The 19,295-nt window shown below is 43.8% G+C and overlaps 1 protein-coding gene across 1 annotated transcript; it reads left to right on the top strand.

Moving 5' to 3' along the window:
* The first annotated feature begins 15,464 nt into the window (after positions 1-15,464).
* On the top strand, positions 15,465-16,304 carry LOC126257689 (uncharacterized). Its single transcript, XM_049955585.1, has one exon. It carries the CDS (start codon positions 15,465-15,467, stop codon positions 16,302-16,304), a length of 840 nt encoding a protein of 279 aa, XP_049811542.1.
* Positions 16,305-19,295: the final 2,991 nt, after the last annotated feature.

The raw sequence follows: 19,295 nt of genomic DNA, 5'->3' as shown, positions 1-19,295 counted from the left end.
ATGAAGTTAACGTCCTGTTGATGAGGAGGGCATTACTCTGGGTAGGAATGCGTGGAAGACAGTTGGATGTTTCCTTCCCTAACGGATGATTCCTCTGAAAAGAAAACATTTTAAGCACATTAAAAAAACCGCAGAGCACCTGACTGAGAGGTCAGACGGGAGTTTGAACGTTGCTCTGATTGTATGCGGCTACAGCGGTTATCACTGCATACCTTCTCACGTTTCAATGGGTGTAAATACTTCATTATAAGCAGAGACATTTCACATGACTGCTCACAAGGATGCTCTACCATTTCTCGAGAGATGTATGAGAGAGACAGTGGGACCTTATTTTATAGATACATATACCTACACACTCTAAGCTAACGCTGCTGCTGTTGGTCGTTTTAACTGAAAGCCGTCGGCTATTGCGTTGTCCGTGGTGAGCGGCAATTCCTGGCATTTTGTATTCTCGACACACTCTTGAGACTGTGGATCTCGGAATATTGACATCCCTAACGATTTCGGAAATGGAATGTCCCATGCGACTAGCTCCAACTACCATTCCGCCTTCAAAGTCTGTTAATTCCCGTCATGCGGTCATAATCACGCCTAAACACTTTTCATGCGAATCGCTTGAGTACAAATGACAAATCCGCCACTGTACTGCCCTTTTATATTTCGAGTACACGATACTATCGCCATCCATAAATGTGCATATAAGTATCCCATGACTTCTTGTCACCTCAGTGTAACTCATAATTGGCCCTCTACAAAGCTGATACCTCGTTTTAGTTACCATTCTTTCCATTGATGTGCTTCTCTCTTTATTCGTGCTGATTTTGACATCTTGTCTCCTTCAAAAATGGTAAGTTATTAACTACAGTGGCTCCCCATACTATTTTGCCATTTTTTTTTTACTGAAAGTCATTTATTAAGAAACGGTTCTGATTACAAAAAGTGACTAGGAGTTTTCCTCTTCCATGGCTTCTTTTGTCCTAATTTTCCTTTAGAATCACTGCAACGAATTTTTACGTATTGCCAATACCGTCCAGCTTTAATTTCTAGCCGGCCGCGGTGGTCTCGCGGTTCTAGGCGCTCAGTCCGGAACCGCGAGACTGCTACGGTCGCAGGTTCGAATCCTGCCTCGGGCATGGATGTGTGTGATGTCCTTAGGTTAGTTAGGTTTAAGTAGTTCCAAGTTCTAGGGGACTGATGACCACAGATGTTAAGTCCCATAGTACTCAGAGCCTGTAATTTCTAGACGAACGTCTTGATAAATTATTTCTTCTTTTCCCGGAGCCGCCTGGAAGCAGTGACTGAGAATGAGAATGTCACTGCATGTGTCCCCCCACCTCGGCCGCTTCTCCCTTCCCTTTCCCCTTCCCCATTTATACGTACCATCACATCCACTGCTGCTGCAACCTCATTCAGTGAAGTCACTCGGTTCTGCAAACGACTGTAATTTGTATCTAGAACACTCAAGAAAACTAATTTCTTGTCCTAATAGGGTAATCACGTAAAAATCTGACAATCTTGTATGCTGGGTCTTCCGCAGTTGCCGGCCGGTGTGGCCGCGCGGTTCTAGGCGCTTCAGTCTGGAACTGCGCGACCGCTACTGTCGCAGGTTCGAATCCTGCCTCGGGCATCGATGTGTGTGATGTCCTTAGGTCAGTTAGGTTTAAGTAGTTATAAGTTCTAGGGGACTGATGACCGCAAGATGTCAAATCCCATAGTGCTCAGAGCCATTTGAACCACCATTTGTTCCGCAGCTTGCGTGAATTTGATAAAGGACATTTTTGTACACCATTATCTGCACTTATCCTCTGTATCAGATGTCACTGATGATAGGCTGCATTTCCGAATATAGGTTCGGTAAATAAATATTTTTGTAGTGTAGTTCATGTTGTGCAACTAGTGGTCGTTCATCACGTAAACATAGTGTAACTAAAGAAAACTGATCACTTGTTGATGATTATACTCGACAAACATTACAGACGAGCGCTTTTAAGGCAACTTAAACATTTCACAGTGAAGTGAAGATCACGTAGTCGATCTTACGTTTTGTTGCTTCCTACGAAAATGCCTCCATTCTTCAGCAGTTGATTTCCTTACGATCTGCTTTATTCCAAAACAAAATTTTCCTTTTCTTTTTCAGTTCCTGCAATTCTCATAAGCTGATTGGTCGGTAAACTTTCGTCGTTGACGTGTAGCATGCGTCTTAGTTTTTGCTGAATATTTTTTTCCTAAAAGGTGTCAGTTTTCGAGTGTGAAACAAAAGTCTATGTATCATGAGGGACGTTAGAACGCTGCGGTCTCACGCCGCGCAGCCTGGCGGCCGGTCGTTAGCGCTCTGTGTTGTCGCCTGGTTGTTAGGGGGTCAATGAGATTGAGCCATGAGATGACGCTGCGGAATCAGAACCCTTTCATCCAACTCTGATACGAACCAGCGAAGCGCAGAATAAGAGGGAAGGATGGAGAGAGAGAGAGAGAGAGAGAGAGAGAGAGAAGAGCGCGGCCTCAGAAAAACTTCGTGGCTCCATCCGGAGCAAGACAGCCCCCAGTTTCTCAAGAGGCGCTGCAGTCATTGTTTATATCTGCTGCGTTTGAAAGGAAGTAACGTATATTGATGTGAGGTAGTACACCTAGTTCGTCACAGAATAAGGAAAAGAAAGTCGTTGGGATAGTTTCTGAAGACTGTTTTATTTTCCGAAGGTAGCTTAGCATGTTTAATAACGAAATTCGGAAGCAGAGACTGATGCAGTCGGATGAAAAGAAAACATGCAAATGACGGTGCATAGATTAGTAGATATTCGTGCGTCTATGAAAAGATCGATGGGTGCAGCTTACAAAAGTTGCCATCGTCATACGTTAGCAAAAGATTAGGCAGAAAACCCGAGAAATTTCTGGTCATACGTAAAATTTTTAAGCAGGTTTAAGGCTTCCATCCAGTCACTTGTTGACCAGCCTGGTGTGAAAGTTGAAGATAGCAAAACGAAAGCCGAAGTTTTAAATTTAGCGTTCGAGAAATCATTGCGCCAAGTCCCAAGCGACTGTAAAAAAGTGCAGGTAACTCCTGTATATAAGAAGGGTAAAAGAAAGGACCATCAAAATTACATACTAATATCCCTAACATTGATTTGCTGCAGAATCCTTGAACATGTTCCATGTTCGAACATACGAGGGCCGTTCAGAAAGTAACCTCCGGTTGATTTAAAAAAATACACCAAGTTAAATAAAAATATTTTAATATATACATCTTACAACTACATCTTTGCACTATTTTTCTACATAGTCTCCATAGCGATTGAGGCACTTATCGTATCTCTTCACAAGCTTTGAAATTCCTTCTGCATAAAAATCACCCGCTTGTGCCTGGAGCCAGCCTGTGACCGCATCTTTGAGCTCTTCGTCGTCATCAAACCGCTGTGACCCGAGCCATTTCTTCAAATGCATGAAGAGGTGATAATCACTTGGCGCGAGGTCTGGGCTGTAAGGTGGATGGTTGATAACGTCCCACTTGAAGGACTCAAGAAGGGCCGTTGACTTGAAGGACTCAAGAAGGGCCATTGTTCTGCGAGCAGAGTGAGGACGGGCGTTATCGTGCAAAAAAACGATACCGGAAGTCAGCATACCACGGCGTTTGTTCTGTATAGCCCGTCGTAACTTTTTTATTGTTTCACAGTACACGTCTTGATTAATGGTCGTACCACGTTCCATGAATTCAACCAACAACACCCCTTTGGCATCCCAAAACACCGTTGCCATCAGTTTTCAGGCAGAAAAATCTTGCGAGGCTTTTCTTGGTCTGGTAGGCGAATTTGAATGTGCCCACATCTTTGATTGTTCTTTTGTCTCAGGGTTCACGTACTTAATCCAGGTTTCGTCACCGGTCACGATTCTGTTTAACAATGGTTCTCCTTCGTCCTCATAACGTGACAGAAAGTCTAATGCAGAGGCCATTTTTTGAGTTTTGTGGTGGTCGGTAAGAATTTTGGGCACCCATTGTGCACAGAACTTACGGTAACCCAATCTTGCTGTCACTATCTCGTACAAGAGAGTCTTAGAAATCTGTGGAAAACCAGTAGACAACTCCGACATTGAGAAACGTCGATTTTCACGAACTTTTGCATCAACTGTCTGAACGAGTTCGTCAGTCACCAATGATGGTCTACCACTCCTCTCTTCATCATGAATGTTTTCTCGTCCACTTCTAAATAAACGTACCCATTCACGGACAACTCCTTCACTCACAACTCTTGGTCCGTACACGGCACAAAGCTCACGATGAATAGCTGCTGCAGAATATCCTTTGGCTGTAAAAAACCTTATGACAGCACGCACTTCACATTTGGCGGGGTTTTCTATTGCAGCACACATTTCAAACTGCCACAAAAACTAAACTAGCGCAGGTACGACGTTCACTCGACCACGGCTTGATGCCGACTGACCTGTTGAGTGCGTGAACGCACAGATGGCGTCGCTACTCCCCCCACAACCCGCACTGTGACCAATCGGAGGTTACTTTCTGAACCGCCCTCGTATTAAATTTTCTTGAAACCGAGAAGCTTATGTGTACGAATCAGGTTGGCTTTAGAAAGCATTGCTCGTGCGAAAATCAGCTTGCCCTTTTCTAATCTGATACACTGCGAACTATGGATGAAAAGCAGCAGGAAGGTTTCATATTTCTAGATTTCCGGAAATCATTTCACACGGTGCCCCGTTGCAGGCTGTTGACAAAGGTATGAGCATATGGAATAGGTTCCCACGTATGTGAGTGGCTCGAAGACTTTTTAAGTTAAGACAACCCAGTACGTTGCCCTCGACGGCGAGTATTCGTCAGACACAAAGTATTGTCAAGAGTGCCCCACGGAAGTGTGATAGGTCCGCTGTTATTCTCTTGATACATAAATGATTCGGCGGACAGAGTGGGCAGCGACCCACAGTTGTTTGCTGATGATGCTATGGTGTACGAAAGATGTCGAAGTTGAGTGACAGTAGGATGATACGAGATGACTTACGAAAAAAAATTATAGTTGGTGTGATGAATGGCAACTACCTCTAAATGTAGAAAAATGTAAGTTAATGCGGATAAGTGGGAAAAACATACACGTGATGTTTGGATACTGCATAAGTAGTGTCCTGCTTGACACAGTCATGTCGTTTAAATGTCTAGGTGTAGCGTTGCAAAGCGATATGAAATGGAACGTGCATGTGAGGACTATGGTTCATCTGCAAAGGAGACCGCATATAGGACACGACTGCTCTAGTATTTGGAATCCGTACCACGTTGTATTAAAGCAAGACATGGAAGCAGTTTAGAGGCGGGCTGCTAGGTTTGTTACCGGTAGGTTCGAACAACGCGCTAGTGTTACGGAGGTGCTTCGGGAACTCGGATGGGAATCCCTGGAGGGAAGGAGACGTTCTTTTCGAGGAACGCTATTGAGAAAATTTAGAGAACCGGCGTTTGAAGATGACTGCAAAACGGTTCTGCTAGCGCCAACATACATTGCGCGTTAATGGTCAGGAAAATATGATACGACAAATTAGGGCTTATACGGAGGCATCTACACAATCTTTCCTATTTCGTTCTATTTGCGAGTGGAACAGGAAATGAAATGAGTAGTAATGGTACAGTGTACATTCCGCCAAGCGCCGCACGGTGGCTTGCGAATTATCTGGTATATGTAGAATTTCGGCATGGGTTTATACGATTGTAACGGTTTGAGCTCTAGAAATAACTTCTTAAAGTACTTTAATTCCCTCCTAAGAGGCGGGAATGTCAAGCACCTTCCTACATCACCCAATCGGCCTGTCGCTCTTCAGCTAACACGGCATAGGGGGGTTACGCACGTCACACGAATGCGAATCAGTTGTATGAACGACTGCTCTATCTCAGTTGAAGTGTAAATCTCAACATTAAACCGAAAAGAGCAGTTACGCTCACCTACACACGCTGCTGAAGGCTGCGATTTCGTTCAAGTACTGGAGTTCCAAGGACCATCGTTTCCAACTGTAGTGGTCACTTCGTCGTGAGTGGAGAAGGTGCACTGTCTCAGCAACGTGGTTTACAGAAACATGGAGCGTTGTGGGTCGCTACTAGGAAGCATAGGATCAGCCACAGTGACAGGCATAAAACTGTTCCGATAATTTTCTGTACTAGTACGTTACTGACTACAGACACAGGGCCATCTCTGTCATCATGAAGAATGTCCGTCCGTCCTCTTAAACAAAGGATAACATTGACACAGAACACACCTTTACACAAATGCTGATGCGAATGTCAACAAGTTTGAGATTTTTTACAACCGAAAACTATATTTAGAATAAATTTTAGGCCGGCCGTTGTGACCGAGCTGTTCTAGGCGCTTCAGTCTGGAACCGCGCCACCGCCACGGTCGCAGGTTCGACTCCTGCCTCGGGCATGGATGTGTGTGATGTCTGTAGATTTGTTAGGTTTAAGCAGTTCTAAGTTCTAGGGGACTGATGACCTCAGATGTTAAGTCCCATAGTGCTCAGAGCCATTTGAACCATTTTGAACAAATTTTCATGTGGAATCTGGGTGGTGACGGTTGTGACGAGACGAAAGTGCAATCATTCGGCCACAATTGTGGGTTCCTTGAGTGCTCTGAGTGATGGTTCATTTTTAACTACAACAAATGAAATATTGGTCAACTTTATGACACGAATGAATAAAAAAATTTAAATGTACATATCTTGAGACAGTTCTTTGCCACTGTCGCTGACTGTGAAAGCATCGCTTGATGCACAGATTAACAAACTGCTCTCTTGCGGTGCAAAATGCAACATCTGTAAAAGTACATTTCATCAGAAACTTCAACTTTCATTGGCCTATATGATGATGTTGACTGTTATAAGTGACGCCTCCACCTGGGGGAAAGCTCTTGCATGCTCGGCACTATATTGACCTTAGCACGAGGCACTGCTCTTGCTGAACGGGAGTTGTGGTCCTCTGATGCGACTCCCACACGTCGTCGCGAACTGCATCGAGACTTCGCTGATATCTGTAGTATCGATACGTGTTGACGACTTTGGTGTGGTACCGCGATCTCTGGACATAACAGTGATCATGTAGAAAAATAAGGGAAGGCATAAATTTGATATTTTTCTAATAAATTTTCTTTGAATATTCCAACTACTTTATTCATATCCCAACTAAGAACAGTTTTCGAATATCTCCTATGTTTAAAGTACGACTCGCCACCAAGGAAAGATGAACTCGGTGTACTGTGGTCAAAAAAAGCTAATTTGTTCTTTTGCAGTCATTTCCAATCTACAAAACTACTTCAAATCTTGAAATTATCTTTAAATCTTGAAATTATAATTTTACCTGTTCCAAGATACGTGTTCAAAATAGGAAGGGTAACAGCCGCAACATTAAGGCGCAGCTCTCATTGTGGCGATACGACATGCGTTAAGACAGTTCGAATAAAGGTTGAGCGAGGCAACGGTCATCCGTGCGACACTCGTGTTCTCACGTGAACGACACGAAAGCAGCAAAGCACAGTAGGCAGCGATAGCCGTGCGTGTGACACGTTGCTGCCAGAATCGTAGTGGGCAACTTCCAAATATGTCACGTATTTCCTCGGTACTGGAAAGAGGTACGGTTTTCCTTCCAACATTAGAAACATTTTAGCTATGTTTACTTTATTTGTTAAGTAGTATTGTATGATCTATAAGGACAGTCAAATGAAAACACAACATATGGAATAAAAGTAAATGACTCTTTATTATTTCGAAGTAATCGCCATAACTGTCAATACGTTTACCACACGGGGAGACAAGATGATCAGTGTCTTCTAGGAAAAGCGTCTGCATTTGCCTACAGAACCATGATTGTAGTCAGGCGTGCACCATTTTGTACGAAGCAAATCTACGGCCAAGATGGTCTTCTTTCAGAGCTCTAAAAATAGTGGAGAGATTGCGACGGTATGGAGGACAGGCCCTCAAGTTGCTAAGGTTGTTTCATCTGTGCTGCAGAACTTTTTGCTGGGAAGCCCTTTCACAATCTCTGTACAGTCCCGATATCTCGCCATGCGGTTTTCTTAATTTTGGATGCTTAAGAAAGACATTCTTAGTCGTCAGTTTGCTTCGGACGAAGAGATGTACGCCTCGATACAATCATGATTCTGATGGCTACCGCAAATATTTTTCCATGAAGCCATTGACCATCTTGTCTTACAGCGGAATTAATGTACACACATCAAAAAAAGTTTTGTATCCCCCCGGTTCCCAGAACTCCTGAAGATAGATGTTGACTGTGGATATTGTCCCTTTGACTATTTAGAGATGTCACTAAACCCGCCCAAAGATGTAAACAACAATGGATGAGCAGCGTCCATTAGACAGAGGGGGTCCGACAGCCGATCAGTTCCAGTCATTCCACCAGGAAGGAGGTAGACGGCTCGTGTTGTGTGTAGTTCAGCCATGCCTAGACGGTCAATACCGCGGTTCGATCGCGTCGGCATTGTTACTTTGTGCCAGGAAGGGCTCTCAACAAGGGAAGTGTCTGGCGTTTCGGAGTGAACCAAAGCCATGTTGTTCGGACATGGTGGAGATACAGAGAGACAGGAACAGTCAATGGCATGCCTCGTTCAGGCCGCCCAAGGGCTACTACTGCAGTGGATGACCGATACCTACGGATTATGGCTCGGAGGAACCCTGACAAAACGCCACCATGTTGAATAATGCTTTTCGTGCAGCCACAGGACGTCGTGTTACGACTCAAACTGTGCGCAATAGCCTGCATGATGCGCAACTTCATTCTCGACGTCCATGGCGAGATCCATCTTTGCAACCAAGACACCATGCAGTGCGGTACAGATGGGTCCAACAACATGCCAAATGGACCGTTCAGGATTGGCATCACGTTCTCTTAACCGGTGAGTGTCGCATATGCCTTCAAGCCTTCAACCAGACAATCGTCGGAGACGTGTTTGGAGACAACCCAGCCAGGCTGAACGCCTTAGACACACTGTCCATCGAGTGCAGCAAGGTGGAGGTTCCCTACTGTTTTGGGGTGGCATTATGTGCGGCCGACGTACGCCGCTGGTGGTCAGGGAGGGCGCCGTAACGATTGTACGATATGTGAATGTCATCCTCCGACCGATAGTGCAACCATATCGGCAGAATATTGGCGAGGCATTCGCCTTCATGGACGACAATTCGCGCCCCCATCGTGCACATCTTCTGAATGACTTCCTTCGGGATAACGAGATCGCTCGACTAGAGTGGCCGGCATGTTCTCTACACATGAACCCTATCGAACATGCCTGGGATAGACTGAAAAGGGGTGTTTATGGACGACGTGACCCACCAACCACTCTGAGGGATCCACGCCGAATTGATGTTGAGGAGTGGGACAATCGGGACCAACAGTATCTTGATGAACTTGTGGATAGAATGTCGCGACGAGTACAGGCATGTTTCAATGCAAGAGGACGTGCTAATGGGTATTAGAGGTGCTGGTGTGTACAGCAATCTTGACCACCACCTCTGAAGGTCTCGCTGTATGGTGGTACAATACGGAATATGTGGTTATCATGAGCAATAAAAAGGGAGGAAATGATGTTTATGTTGATCTCTATTCCAATTTTCTGTACAGGTTCCGGAACTCTCGTAACCGAGGTGATGCAAAACTTTTTTTTATGTGCGTATTAACAATTATGGCGATTATTTTTTGAAATAATAAACAAATAACTTACTTTTTCCGGACCTGTATCGTTTCCATTTGACTTCCCCTTACAAAATACATCAAACTTAAACTGACCAGCGGCTGTAGTTTTAATGCAATTTTTTAAAAAAAATATGCGCTATGTTTTACTCAGTTTCGAATTATCAGGTGCAATAACGAAAAGATAATCAGTAGATTGCAAAGTTGTGATATCAGACTGTAAGACCTAAAAAAATCGACATCGAATGAGAAATAATGGGTTGCGCAGAATAAGCATGAATCCTGAGACAGTAAGTTTTAATTTTTTTATACGAAAATTAAAGTTTTACTGAGAAACGAACTACAAATGTGGAGGTAGCCAAATTTTTTGATGCACATCAGATGACTTGAAATTTCCTTCCCTGTGTATCGTACGATACAGTAGCGCGGGGCAAGCAGCACTCCTTGTTGTGCGGGACGATAAGACAGAGTCGTATCAATGTTGTATCGCTGCCATCCCAGTGTAACAAGTGAAGCCACTTCAGCTGCGTTTCTATGCACCCTACCTGTGCAGATTGCATCCGCGTCATATCATGAGTCGCATGACGCATCGTATTGCACATCATATCGACTCAATGAGAACCATGCCTAATAAGCAATTTTAAATTCTTGGGCCGAAAATGCTTTGTTTCTTTCCTTAAAAACGGTTGCTTCTGCTCTCGCCACCAGGAAGATTGTTTTTATGATATCGACGAATCGGTGCAACATGTAAAATATTTTTGGTGAGAAATTCGCAGTTTTGAGAGTTCTATCCAACGATACTAACTTTTTACCATATTGTCTTCTGATGTTCATATCCGGTTCCCTCAGTTTTCAGCGAATTCTAGGCACAGTATTCATTCGTAATTGTTTGTTTGATGTGCATTTTGGAATAAAAAACCTCTGATATACTGTTTTCGGAAAAAGGCATACCCAGAGTTATATCTAATCTGAAGATACATCCTCATATATGAGGCGAAGCAGCTGAGACTGATCACCAGAAATATACCTAATACGAGTAAACATAGTGGCCAGTGATTTTCTGTATTTTACAGCGGTCAGTGCGATCTTGGTTTTGACATGGCCAAGTTATTTCAACGTTTATAGCTGCCAAATTAGAATAACACCTTCCTTTCTTAAAAATCAAGCTACGACATTGAAAACAGACTTCGAAGAGGACTTCATTGGCAGAAAATGGAACTCGATCAGATGGAAAGAAGACTGAGTGAATAGATCTCACAAACGTCTGATCTAGTGCATTGAATGTAAGCAAACATGAAACTTAGGTATGGTTAGTGTGGTAGTGTTAGGTGATGCCTGACTAGAAATGGTTCAAATAGCTCTGAGCACTATGGGACTTAACTTCTGAGGTCATCAGTCCCCTAGAACTCAGAACTACTTAAACCTAACTAACCTAAGGACATCACACACATCCATGCCCGAGATAGGATTCGAACCTGCGACCGTAGCGGTCGTGTGGTTCCAGAACCGCGGTTCCTAGAACCGCTCGGCCACCCCGGCCGGCATGCCTGACTAACAAGTGTTAAAAATGTTGACCTTGGACACTGATGATACATGCTATAAAGCTGTTTCATACACAATACTGCATTTCAAGAGCTCATCCATCTGTGCTATTTGATGCCATCGAACATTGTCATCTGTCAAAACGAGGTCAGGGCCGAATGCACCCTAGACAACAAAACGCACATGGTGAAGGAATACAATGTCGCAGTAACGTTGGCTGGTGAGTGTATCGTGTTCAAAGGTGTGGAAGTCAGTACTCCCATACAAACCATAGAACATTACCCTTGCCACACCACGACACCTAGACGACCAAAATCGTCGTGTGCGACAATATTCCTGACTGTAATACGTATTCCCACCTGTTGCCCTAAGTATAAATTGGCGATACATTAAAAAATTCCGTGATAGCGATATGAGATGGCTACCTGGCAACGCAAGAAAAGTCCTCATGATGTTAGAATCCAAGATGTCTAACCTGGAGATAGTAGGACAGTCTCTATGACATTACAATCCGAGTTGGCGACCTGTAGATATGAGGACACACTGATCGCTAGGTCACTTAAATTCAAGATAGTGAATCTAAGAAGAAAATGACAGCCTGCATGCTTGACAGATGTAGAAGTGTGGAATTGTATCCTAAGTGTAAAATGGTGAGAAATTAAAAATCATTGGTTCCTTACTCCTATGACATTACGGTTTACTTGTGCTATTCTCAAACTCGATGTTCAAACTACGGCCACCACTGTTGGGAGAGGACGGGAACAATTCCATCTTTATTCAAAGAAAAGTGCGAGAGCTTGTCTTCCGTGGTCTCCAGATATGACAATCATGACGTATGCCACTGGTAAGCTCCTCCCACGCCGCCACAGCTGCTGTCACGTACGGGATTGTGCGTGCTACAGCACACCTCTCATTAACGGTGCTGGGGCCGAATGGGCAGGACAGGGACGCCGTCGCTGACAGTGCGAACTGCAGACCGCGAGCGTCGGTCTCGCACACCGCCACAGAGCACACCTGCACTACGTTAAAAATTATGGAAAATTCATAAATCAAAGACAGCATAAATGGCTGAAGCGACATACTCTCCATCGTCAATTGCTTTCCGAATATTGATTCATTGATTAATTTTTGTAAATCTTTTTCATTGTCACATGTCACGACGTGCCAGTCTTCAGCATTTAAATCAATATACTCTTTCAACCAGCAATGTTGCTTGAAGGAGATACCACAGGTATTTGAATAACCCTAAATGTGTGTTGACCACAAACACTTTCTGAGATTCCTGATTGAAAGTCAACACAATATCTTGTAGAAGGCTGTGTTAAGATTACCATACTAACGGAGATGAATTTGTTGACGAATCCTACTGTCTGATACATTGTACGTAGTAGTATCACGAGTCATTGCGTTCTGTCCGCAGCTGCACTGAAAACGATACTTTTGTGTCAGACCCTGGAGTTCTGTGACCCACTGATGGTACGTCTGTTCTGCCTTTTTCAGCAGTCGAAAGAACTTCTAAAGAGCTGAGGTAGCCTTTTCCTGATCCTCGTAATACATAGTGAGGGGGAAACTAAATCTTCAAAAACTAGCAATTCCGGCCTGCTAGTCGGGAATAACTTCTGAGTGAGGCTGTGAACTCCTGTGCTGGCCTTTGACAAGAATAAGAAAATTTCACAGTACCTTGCACTTGACGTGAAGCACAGTGAACGTTGAACCGAGCGTACCACTCGTTCCATTGCCCTTGTTCATTGAATGCTCAGAACGGTGGACTGCAAGGAGGCGGTACCGTGAGTGTGGCTGGCTGTTGTGGCGGAGTTGATGGAGCAGCGGTTTGTGCATCAATGAGCGGCTTAACTGCCCTCGTCAACTGCGACATTGGTGGTTCTGAAACTGAATAAACTGTATTTGATCAGAGCCAGCAGCAGCTGAGGCGAAGGTACAGGTGGTGTAGGAGGCGGGTTAGAGGCCGTTCAATGATATGATATGTGCGCCGCAATAAGATAATCAGAAGCAATGTAAATACACAAAAAGCGGAAACGTTGTGGCTAGTCTTCAAGAAAGAATACAATTAGCAGCAATGCTCCTCTGAATGAAAAAAGAGAAATATTAGTTACGCGCCATCATGGAGTGGCGAAGAGTGAAGACAGTGTTGATTCTGTAATCAGGAGAGTCAGATGTGTCAGTACCGTAGGAGTCAGGACTGACACAAAACAAGGAAGGAGAGAATTTGCGACAGCTGGTGCCAGGAATCCAATGTTACATGTTACTTTCTAATTAATAGGAAACTGTATTTCTAAAAATAAAAGAAACTAACTTAACTTCTTGTTACGAAGTGGCTTCCTGTGCCTCCTACATTAAGTACTTTTGAACACTATTAGTACTAGCAGAACACAGGCTAATTATCGTGGCCGGCCGCGGTGGCCGTGCGGTTCTAGGCGCTGCAGTCCGGAACCGCGGGACTGCTACGGTCGCAGGTTCGAATCCTGCCTCGGGCATGGATGTGTGTGATGTTCTTAGGTTAGTTAGGTTTAAGTAGTTCTAAGTTCTAGGGGACTGATGACCTAAGATGTTAAGTCCCATAGTGCTCAGAGCCATTTGAACCAGTTAATTATCGTGTTCCTAATACTCAGTACTGATCCTCTAGAAGTCTGCAATCGAACTGGGCCCGACTAGCGATGTACGACTGGTCACTTCATGATGACAGATTGTTCATTTGTGGGGATGGCATCGACACCCTGCCATACTCACACTACCCACTGAGTGACGGAGTGTGTGGCTGGTTAATTTAATTGTAAATAGTTTATGTGTGTGTTTGTGTGTGTGGAATAGTTGGATGAACCACATGTCATAGTTATGTGCATGTGAGAACAGGTATGCATGTCTGACTACTCACTGTGGATATACTGGGTGTTCATTTTAACTGAAGACATGGAAATTTCTCAGAAACTACACGTCTGATCATAAAAGTTATAGTTCCAATCCGTTTGTCTCGGAGGGGAAACATTAGCAATTAGCAGGGCCGTCGAGTAGCAGTAAATTACCATTGTGTACCCATGTAGATTCCTCTGATTATAGCGCCATGTGTGATGGAATGAAGAAAATGCTTCAGACAAAATATATGTACATTTTGCCTTAGAATCGTAATCTGCAATAAAAAACCATGGAAGATTTCAGATCTACAATAAAAAAACATTGAAGATTTCAAAGTTTCCCCCCTCGCCATCCACGCAGAGGTTGGGGTAGGGAGTGGTATGGTATCGTTGGATGTCCCACTCCGAGACAAAGAGGAACTATAACTTTTTTGGTCCAATGTATGGTTTTTGAGATATTTCAGTGCCTTCAATTAAAAGGAACATCATATATATAGTGTTTGCAGTATGTGTACATGTATTCTTTTTATACATTTGTGTGTATGTACGTGTGTGTGTGCGTTTCTCCATTTGCTGCTGCTAGTTTCAATTTCTCAAATACTGTATACAGAAAGAATGACCATATTATACATTTGTGTGTATGTATGTGTGTGTGTGCGTTTCTCCATTTTCTGCTGCTAGTTCCAATTTCCCATGTCTTATATAGAGAAAAAATGACCATATTATACATTGCATGTGTGTGTTTGCGTTACTCCATTTGCTGCTGCTAGTTCCAATTTCCCATATACTGTATACAGAAAAAGTGACCAGAAAGACATGATTAATATGTAAAGACCCAGCTGCCATTCGTCACACCAACTAGAAGTTCAGTGTGGGTCGTCTTGCACCCTCCTACAGTCACTCAACGACGACACCCTCCCGTACACGACAGCGCCATCTGTCGGGGAATGAAGACTCCTACGCCATCTGTTGGTGTTCTGTTGAGTCTGTACATTGTGCTGCCATCTGCAGCAGATATATTCCAACAGTAACTGTAAAATGGACGTGTGAGAATCAAGGTGGTGTTTAAGCTCTCTTCATCCACCTGGGAGCGACCAAGAACTTTCCTCAGGCAGCGCTTGACTGAGCCTATCATGTGTTCCCACCAGCCTCCCCACCAAGCCGCACGTGGTGGTATGAATTTCCAAGTGATTCCATGGTGGGCACAGTAGAGCTGTACGTCAGTATGCTGCATGGTTTTGAAAAGCTCTGCCAGTTCTGAGTTGCCTGCATGGAATGTTGTAGCATTGTCTGAGTAGACAGTGACTGGTAGGCTCCTACGTCCTGCAAAGCGTTGCACGGCATATGTCAAATCTGGACATCAAACAAAAAAGTCCTACATGGTCCTATTCACATGTGCAACAACACGGGCCATTCATATTGAACTTGCAACTGACATGTCCACTGGCAGATTTTTTATGGCCGTGCAACGCTTTGCAGGACGTAGGAGCCTACCAGTCACTGTCTACTCAGACAATGCTACAACATTCCATGCAGGCAACTCAGAACTGGCAGAGCTTTTCAAAACCATGCAGCATACTGACGTACAGCTCTACTGTGCCCACCATGGAATCACTTGGAAATTCATACCACCACGTGCGGCTTGGTGGGGAGGCTGGTGGGAACACATGATAGGCTCAGTCAATCGCTGCCTGAGGAAAGTTCTTGGTCGCTCCCAGGTGGATGAAGAGAGCTTAAACACCACCTTGATCAGCATAGAAGCCGCAATAAACTCACGACCCATCACTCAAGGAGAGAGCGACACTGCATTGACGCCAGCCCACTTTCTAAATGGTGGGAAATTAGTAACAATTCCATGTGGGCCAGAGCCAGCAACTAGAAAGGACCTTGCCAAGGAGTTCCAACTCAGACAAAAGATCAATGACGACATCTGGCGCAGGTGGAAGACAGAATACCTCCTGCTGCTAAGACAATATCATGAGGTGAAGGGATACCCTTCGCAGAGGAAACCGAGCATTGGAGAGGTTGTTCTGCTCCAAGAAGACAGCAAACCACGGCACTTGTGGAAGAGGGCTGTGGTAGAAGAAGTGCGGCATGGCAGAGACAGTAAAATACGGTGCATCATCCTCCGCCAGCCAGATGGTATGAAGATCTGTCGACCGGTCCAGCTGGTCATCCCACTCGAGATGGACCAGGGTGGGGAGGATGTCGGGGAATGAAGACTCCTACGCCATCTGTTGGTGTTCTGTTGAGTCTGTACATTGTGCTGCCCTCTGCAGCAGATATATTTCAACTGTAACTGTAAAATGGACGTGTGAGAATAAAGGTGTGTGTGAGCAGAAGTTTTACTGTGTCCTTGATTTCACTAGTGTGTAGCAACACCATCAGCACACAGCCGCAGGTTGCTGCCCACCCTCTCCGCCATATCATTTATGTATACAGAAAATAACAGCAGTCCTATCACACTTCCTTGGGGCACTCCTGACGATACTCTTGCCTCTGATGAACAAACACTTGCCGTTTAGGACAACGTACTCGGTTCTATTACGTAAGAAGTCTTCGAGCCATTTAAAAATCTGTGTACCTATTCTGTATACTTGTAACTTCTTTGACAACCTGCAGTGAGCCACCGTGTCAAATGCTTTTTGTAAATCTAGGAATATGGAATCTGCCTATTGCCCTTCATGTATGGTTCGCAGGATTTCCTGTGAGAAAAGGGAAAACAGATTTTCGCACGAGCGATGCTTTCAAAAACTGTACTGATTCGTGAACAGAAGCTTTCCCGTCTCAAGGAAATTTATGATCTTAGAGCTGAGAATACGTTCAAAATTTTGCACCTAACTGACGTTAAGGATAATGGTCTGTTATTTTCCGTTCTTTTGCCCTTCTCATATACAGGAGTCATCTGTGCTTCTTCTATTCTCTTGGGACTCTGTGCTGAGCGAGGTTCGCGATAATTGCAATTTAAGTAAGGAGCCAATACCGTTGAGTACTCTTTGTAAAACATAACTGGGATTCCATCCGGACCTGGTGACTTACTGGTTGGTGCAGCAGTAGATCCTGCCCATACATTGAAATAGTAAATCTCATATTGAATTCAGTAAGATAGTAGCTTTACATTCATATTATAGACTAAAAAAAATCCCATCTAGCTGTAGTAGTCGTAATACTAGTAGTAGTGCCAGATTAATACCTCAATGACCACACACCTTTTTTTGTAGGTGATAGTATTATCCTTTAACTAACACCTGATTTACCTTTCCCTGTAATTCGTACACACATACACAAACAGCCATCTGTCGCGCTGACCGTGCAGCTACCGAGGCAGGAAAAAAAAAATAAATAAATAAATTAGTACATGGTGTCCCACTCAAACCTCCCTGATGTCAAGCAGGAGAGAAAAAAACACGGTAAATACGACACTGAAAAATTGCACCACATTGTAGGGCATCTCAAATAATTTATTTATTTATCATCAGTACAACTCTACATGTGAACAATTTGGAGCACGAAGAATATCGAGTCGATATTCAATTTCTTGCCAAGTTCTTTGTAACATTTGCTCTGGTATTGTTGCAATTGCATTAGTGATACGAAGTCGCAACGTAGGACATGTCAGAAAGTAAAAACAAGTTACACACCGGAAATCTCTGCCGTTATGAAACTTTGTGTCAAATATATTAGGTGTACAACTTTGCTTTTGCCGTTGCGTAGCAGATGGGTCTAGCGCCAATGGTGGTGTAGGTGGGAGGTCATACAATATAAGTTAGGCATTTGTGAACGTAATGCCATTAAACTATTAGTCGAATTGTGATTGCATCATGAAGTTCTTCTCGATTGGTCAACTTACGAGCCCATTTCTCGTCATTTCTCGGAAGTTTCAATTTTCTGCTTTAACATGAAGAAATGTACGGTTGAGACTCATAAAATGTTGGGTAAGACGCATGGTGAGGCAGCTGTTAGTGAAAGAGCGTACACGGAATGGTTTCAACGGTTGAAGAACGGAGATTTTGATAACGAAGACCGACATGACGATGGAATAAAATGGCTCTGAGCACTATGGGACTTAACTTCTAAGGTCATCAGTCCCCTAGAACTTAGAACTAGTTAAACCTAACTAACCTAAGGACCTCACACACATCCATGCCCGAGGCAGGATTCGAACCTGCGACCGTAACGGTCGCGCAGTTCCAGACCGAAGCTCTTAGAACCGCTCGGCCACACCGGCCGGCACGAGATTTTATTCTATATACTTGTTTCATCTAACGTTATAGAATTCGACGAGTGTGAAATGGCGAAGTTTTTCTTGTGTAGATATTGTAGAAATTATTACTATTTCATCTGGTGCCGTTCTTCATTTTTTCTCCGTTCACCTAATAGCAAGGCAGAAAAATGATATATAATGCAACGATAATTGTGTAGAGGATACGTTAGTATTATAGGGTCAGTTAATTTTATTTAAATAGATAAGCAAGTGTTTACCTGTCAAATGGTATTTGCAAATTTCAGGTCCGCACTTTTAATCATACAATCATTTACCTTTTCTTTCTGGAACAAAATGTCGGAGGTACCCATTAATAGAGAGAAAAAAAAAAAACATCCAGGTGTATCTGAAAAACGTAAAAAGGCGGCAAGAGTAAAAAAACAGAAGCGTGATGAACAATTAAAGAAGATACCATACCTTTTCAGCTAGGATATAGTCACCATCAACGGAAAATCAACATTGTGGTTCTCCAAGTACGTCTGTCAGCCACACGATGACTTTGAACCTAGTAGAGATTCCTTGCGAGTGTTCTGAAAAAACTGGCCAGTACGAAGAAACAGCTACATTAGCGGGCGCAGAGGAAAGTGAGGCCGAGACAGAGGTCCAGTTACTACATCAAAACGTATTCCAGCTGGGAGCAGAATAAAAAAAAAAAAATGGCTCTGAGCACTATGGGACTTAACATCTGAGGTCATCAGTCCCCTAGAACTCAGAACTACTTAAACCTAACTAACCTAAGGACATCACACACATTCATGCCCGAGGCAGGATTCGAACCTGCGACCGTGGCGGTCGCGTGGTTCCAGACTGAAGCGCTTAGAACCTCTCCCCCACACATGTTCCCGATCGGCCGGCCGGAGCAGAATAGCAGAATGACATTGCCTTATGGTAAAATGTTACCAACGAAATACAAGATTTTTGGTCTACTAGAGATCCTAAGAAATGT

Source organism: Schistocerca nitens, chromosome 1, assembly GCF_023898315.1.
Source record: "Schistocerca nitens isolate TAMUIC-IGC-003100 chromosome 1, iqSchNite1.1, whole genome shotgun sequence".
In the NCBI taxonomy this organism is placed as follows: domain Eukaryota; kingdom Metazoa; phylum Arthropoda; class Insecta; order Orthoptera; family Acrididae; genus Schistocerca; species Schistocerca nitens.
Note: the sequence above shows the minus strand (reverse complement) of the source record. Positions and strands in the feature narration are given on the sequence as shown.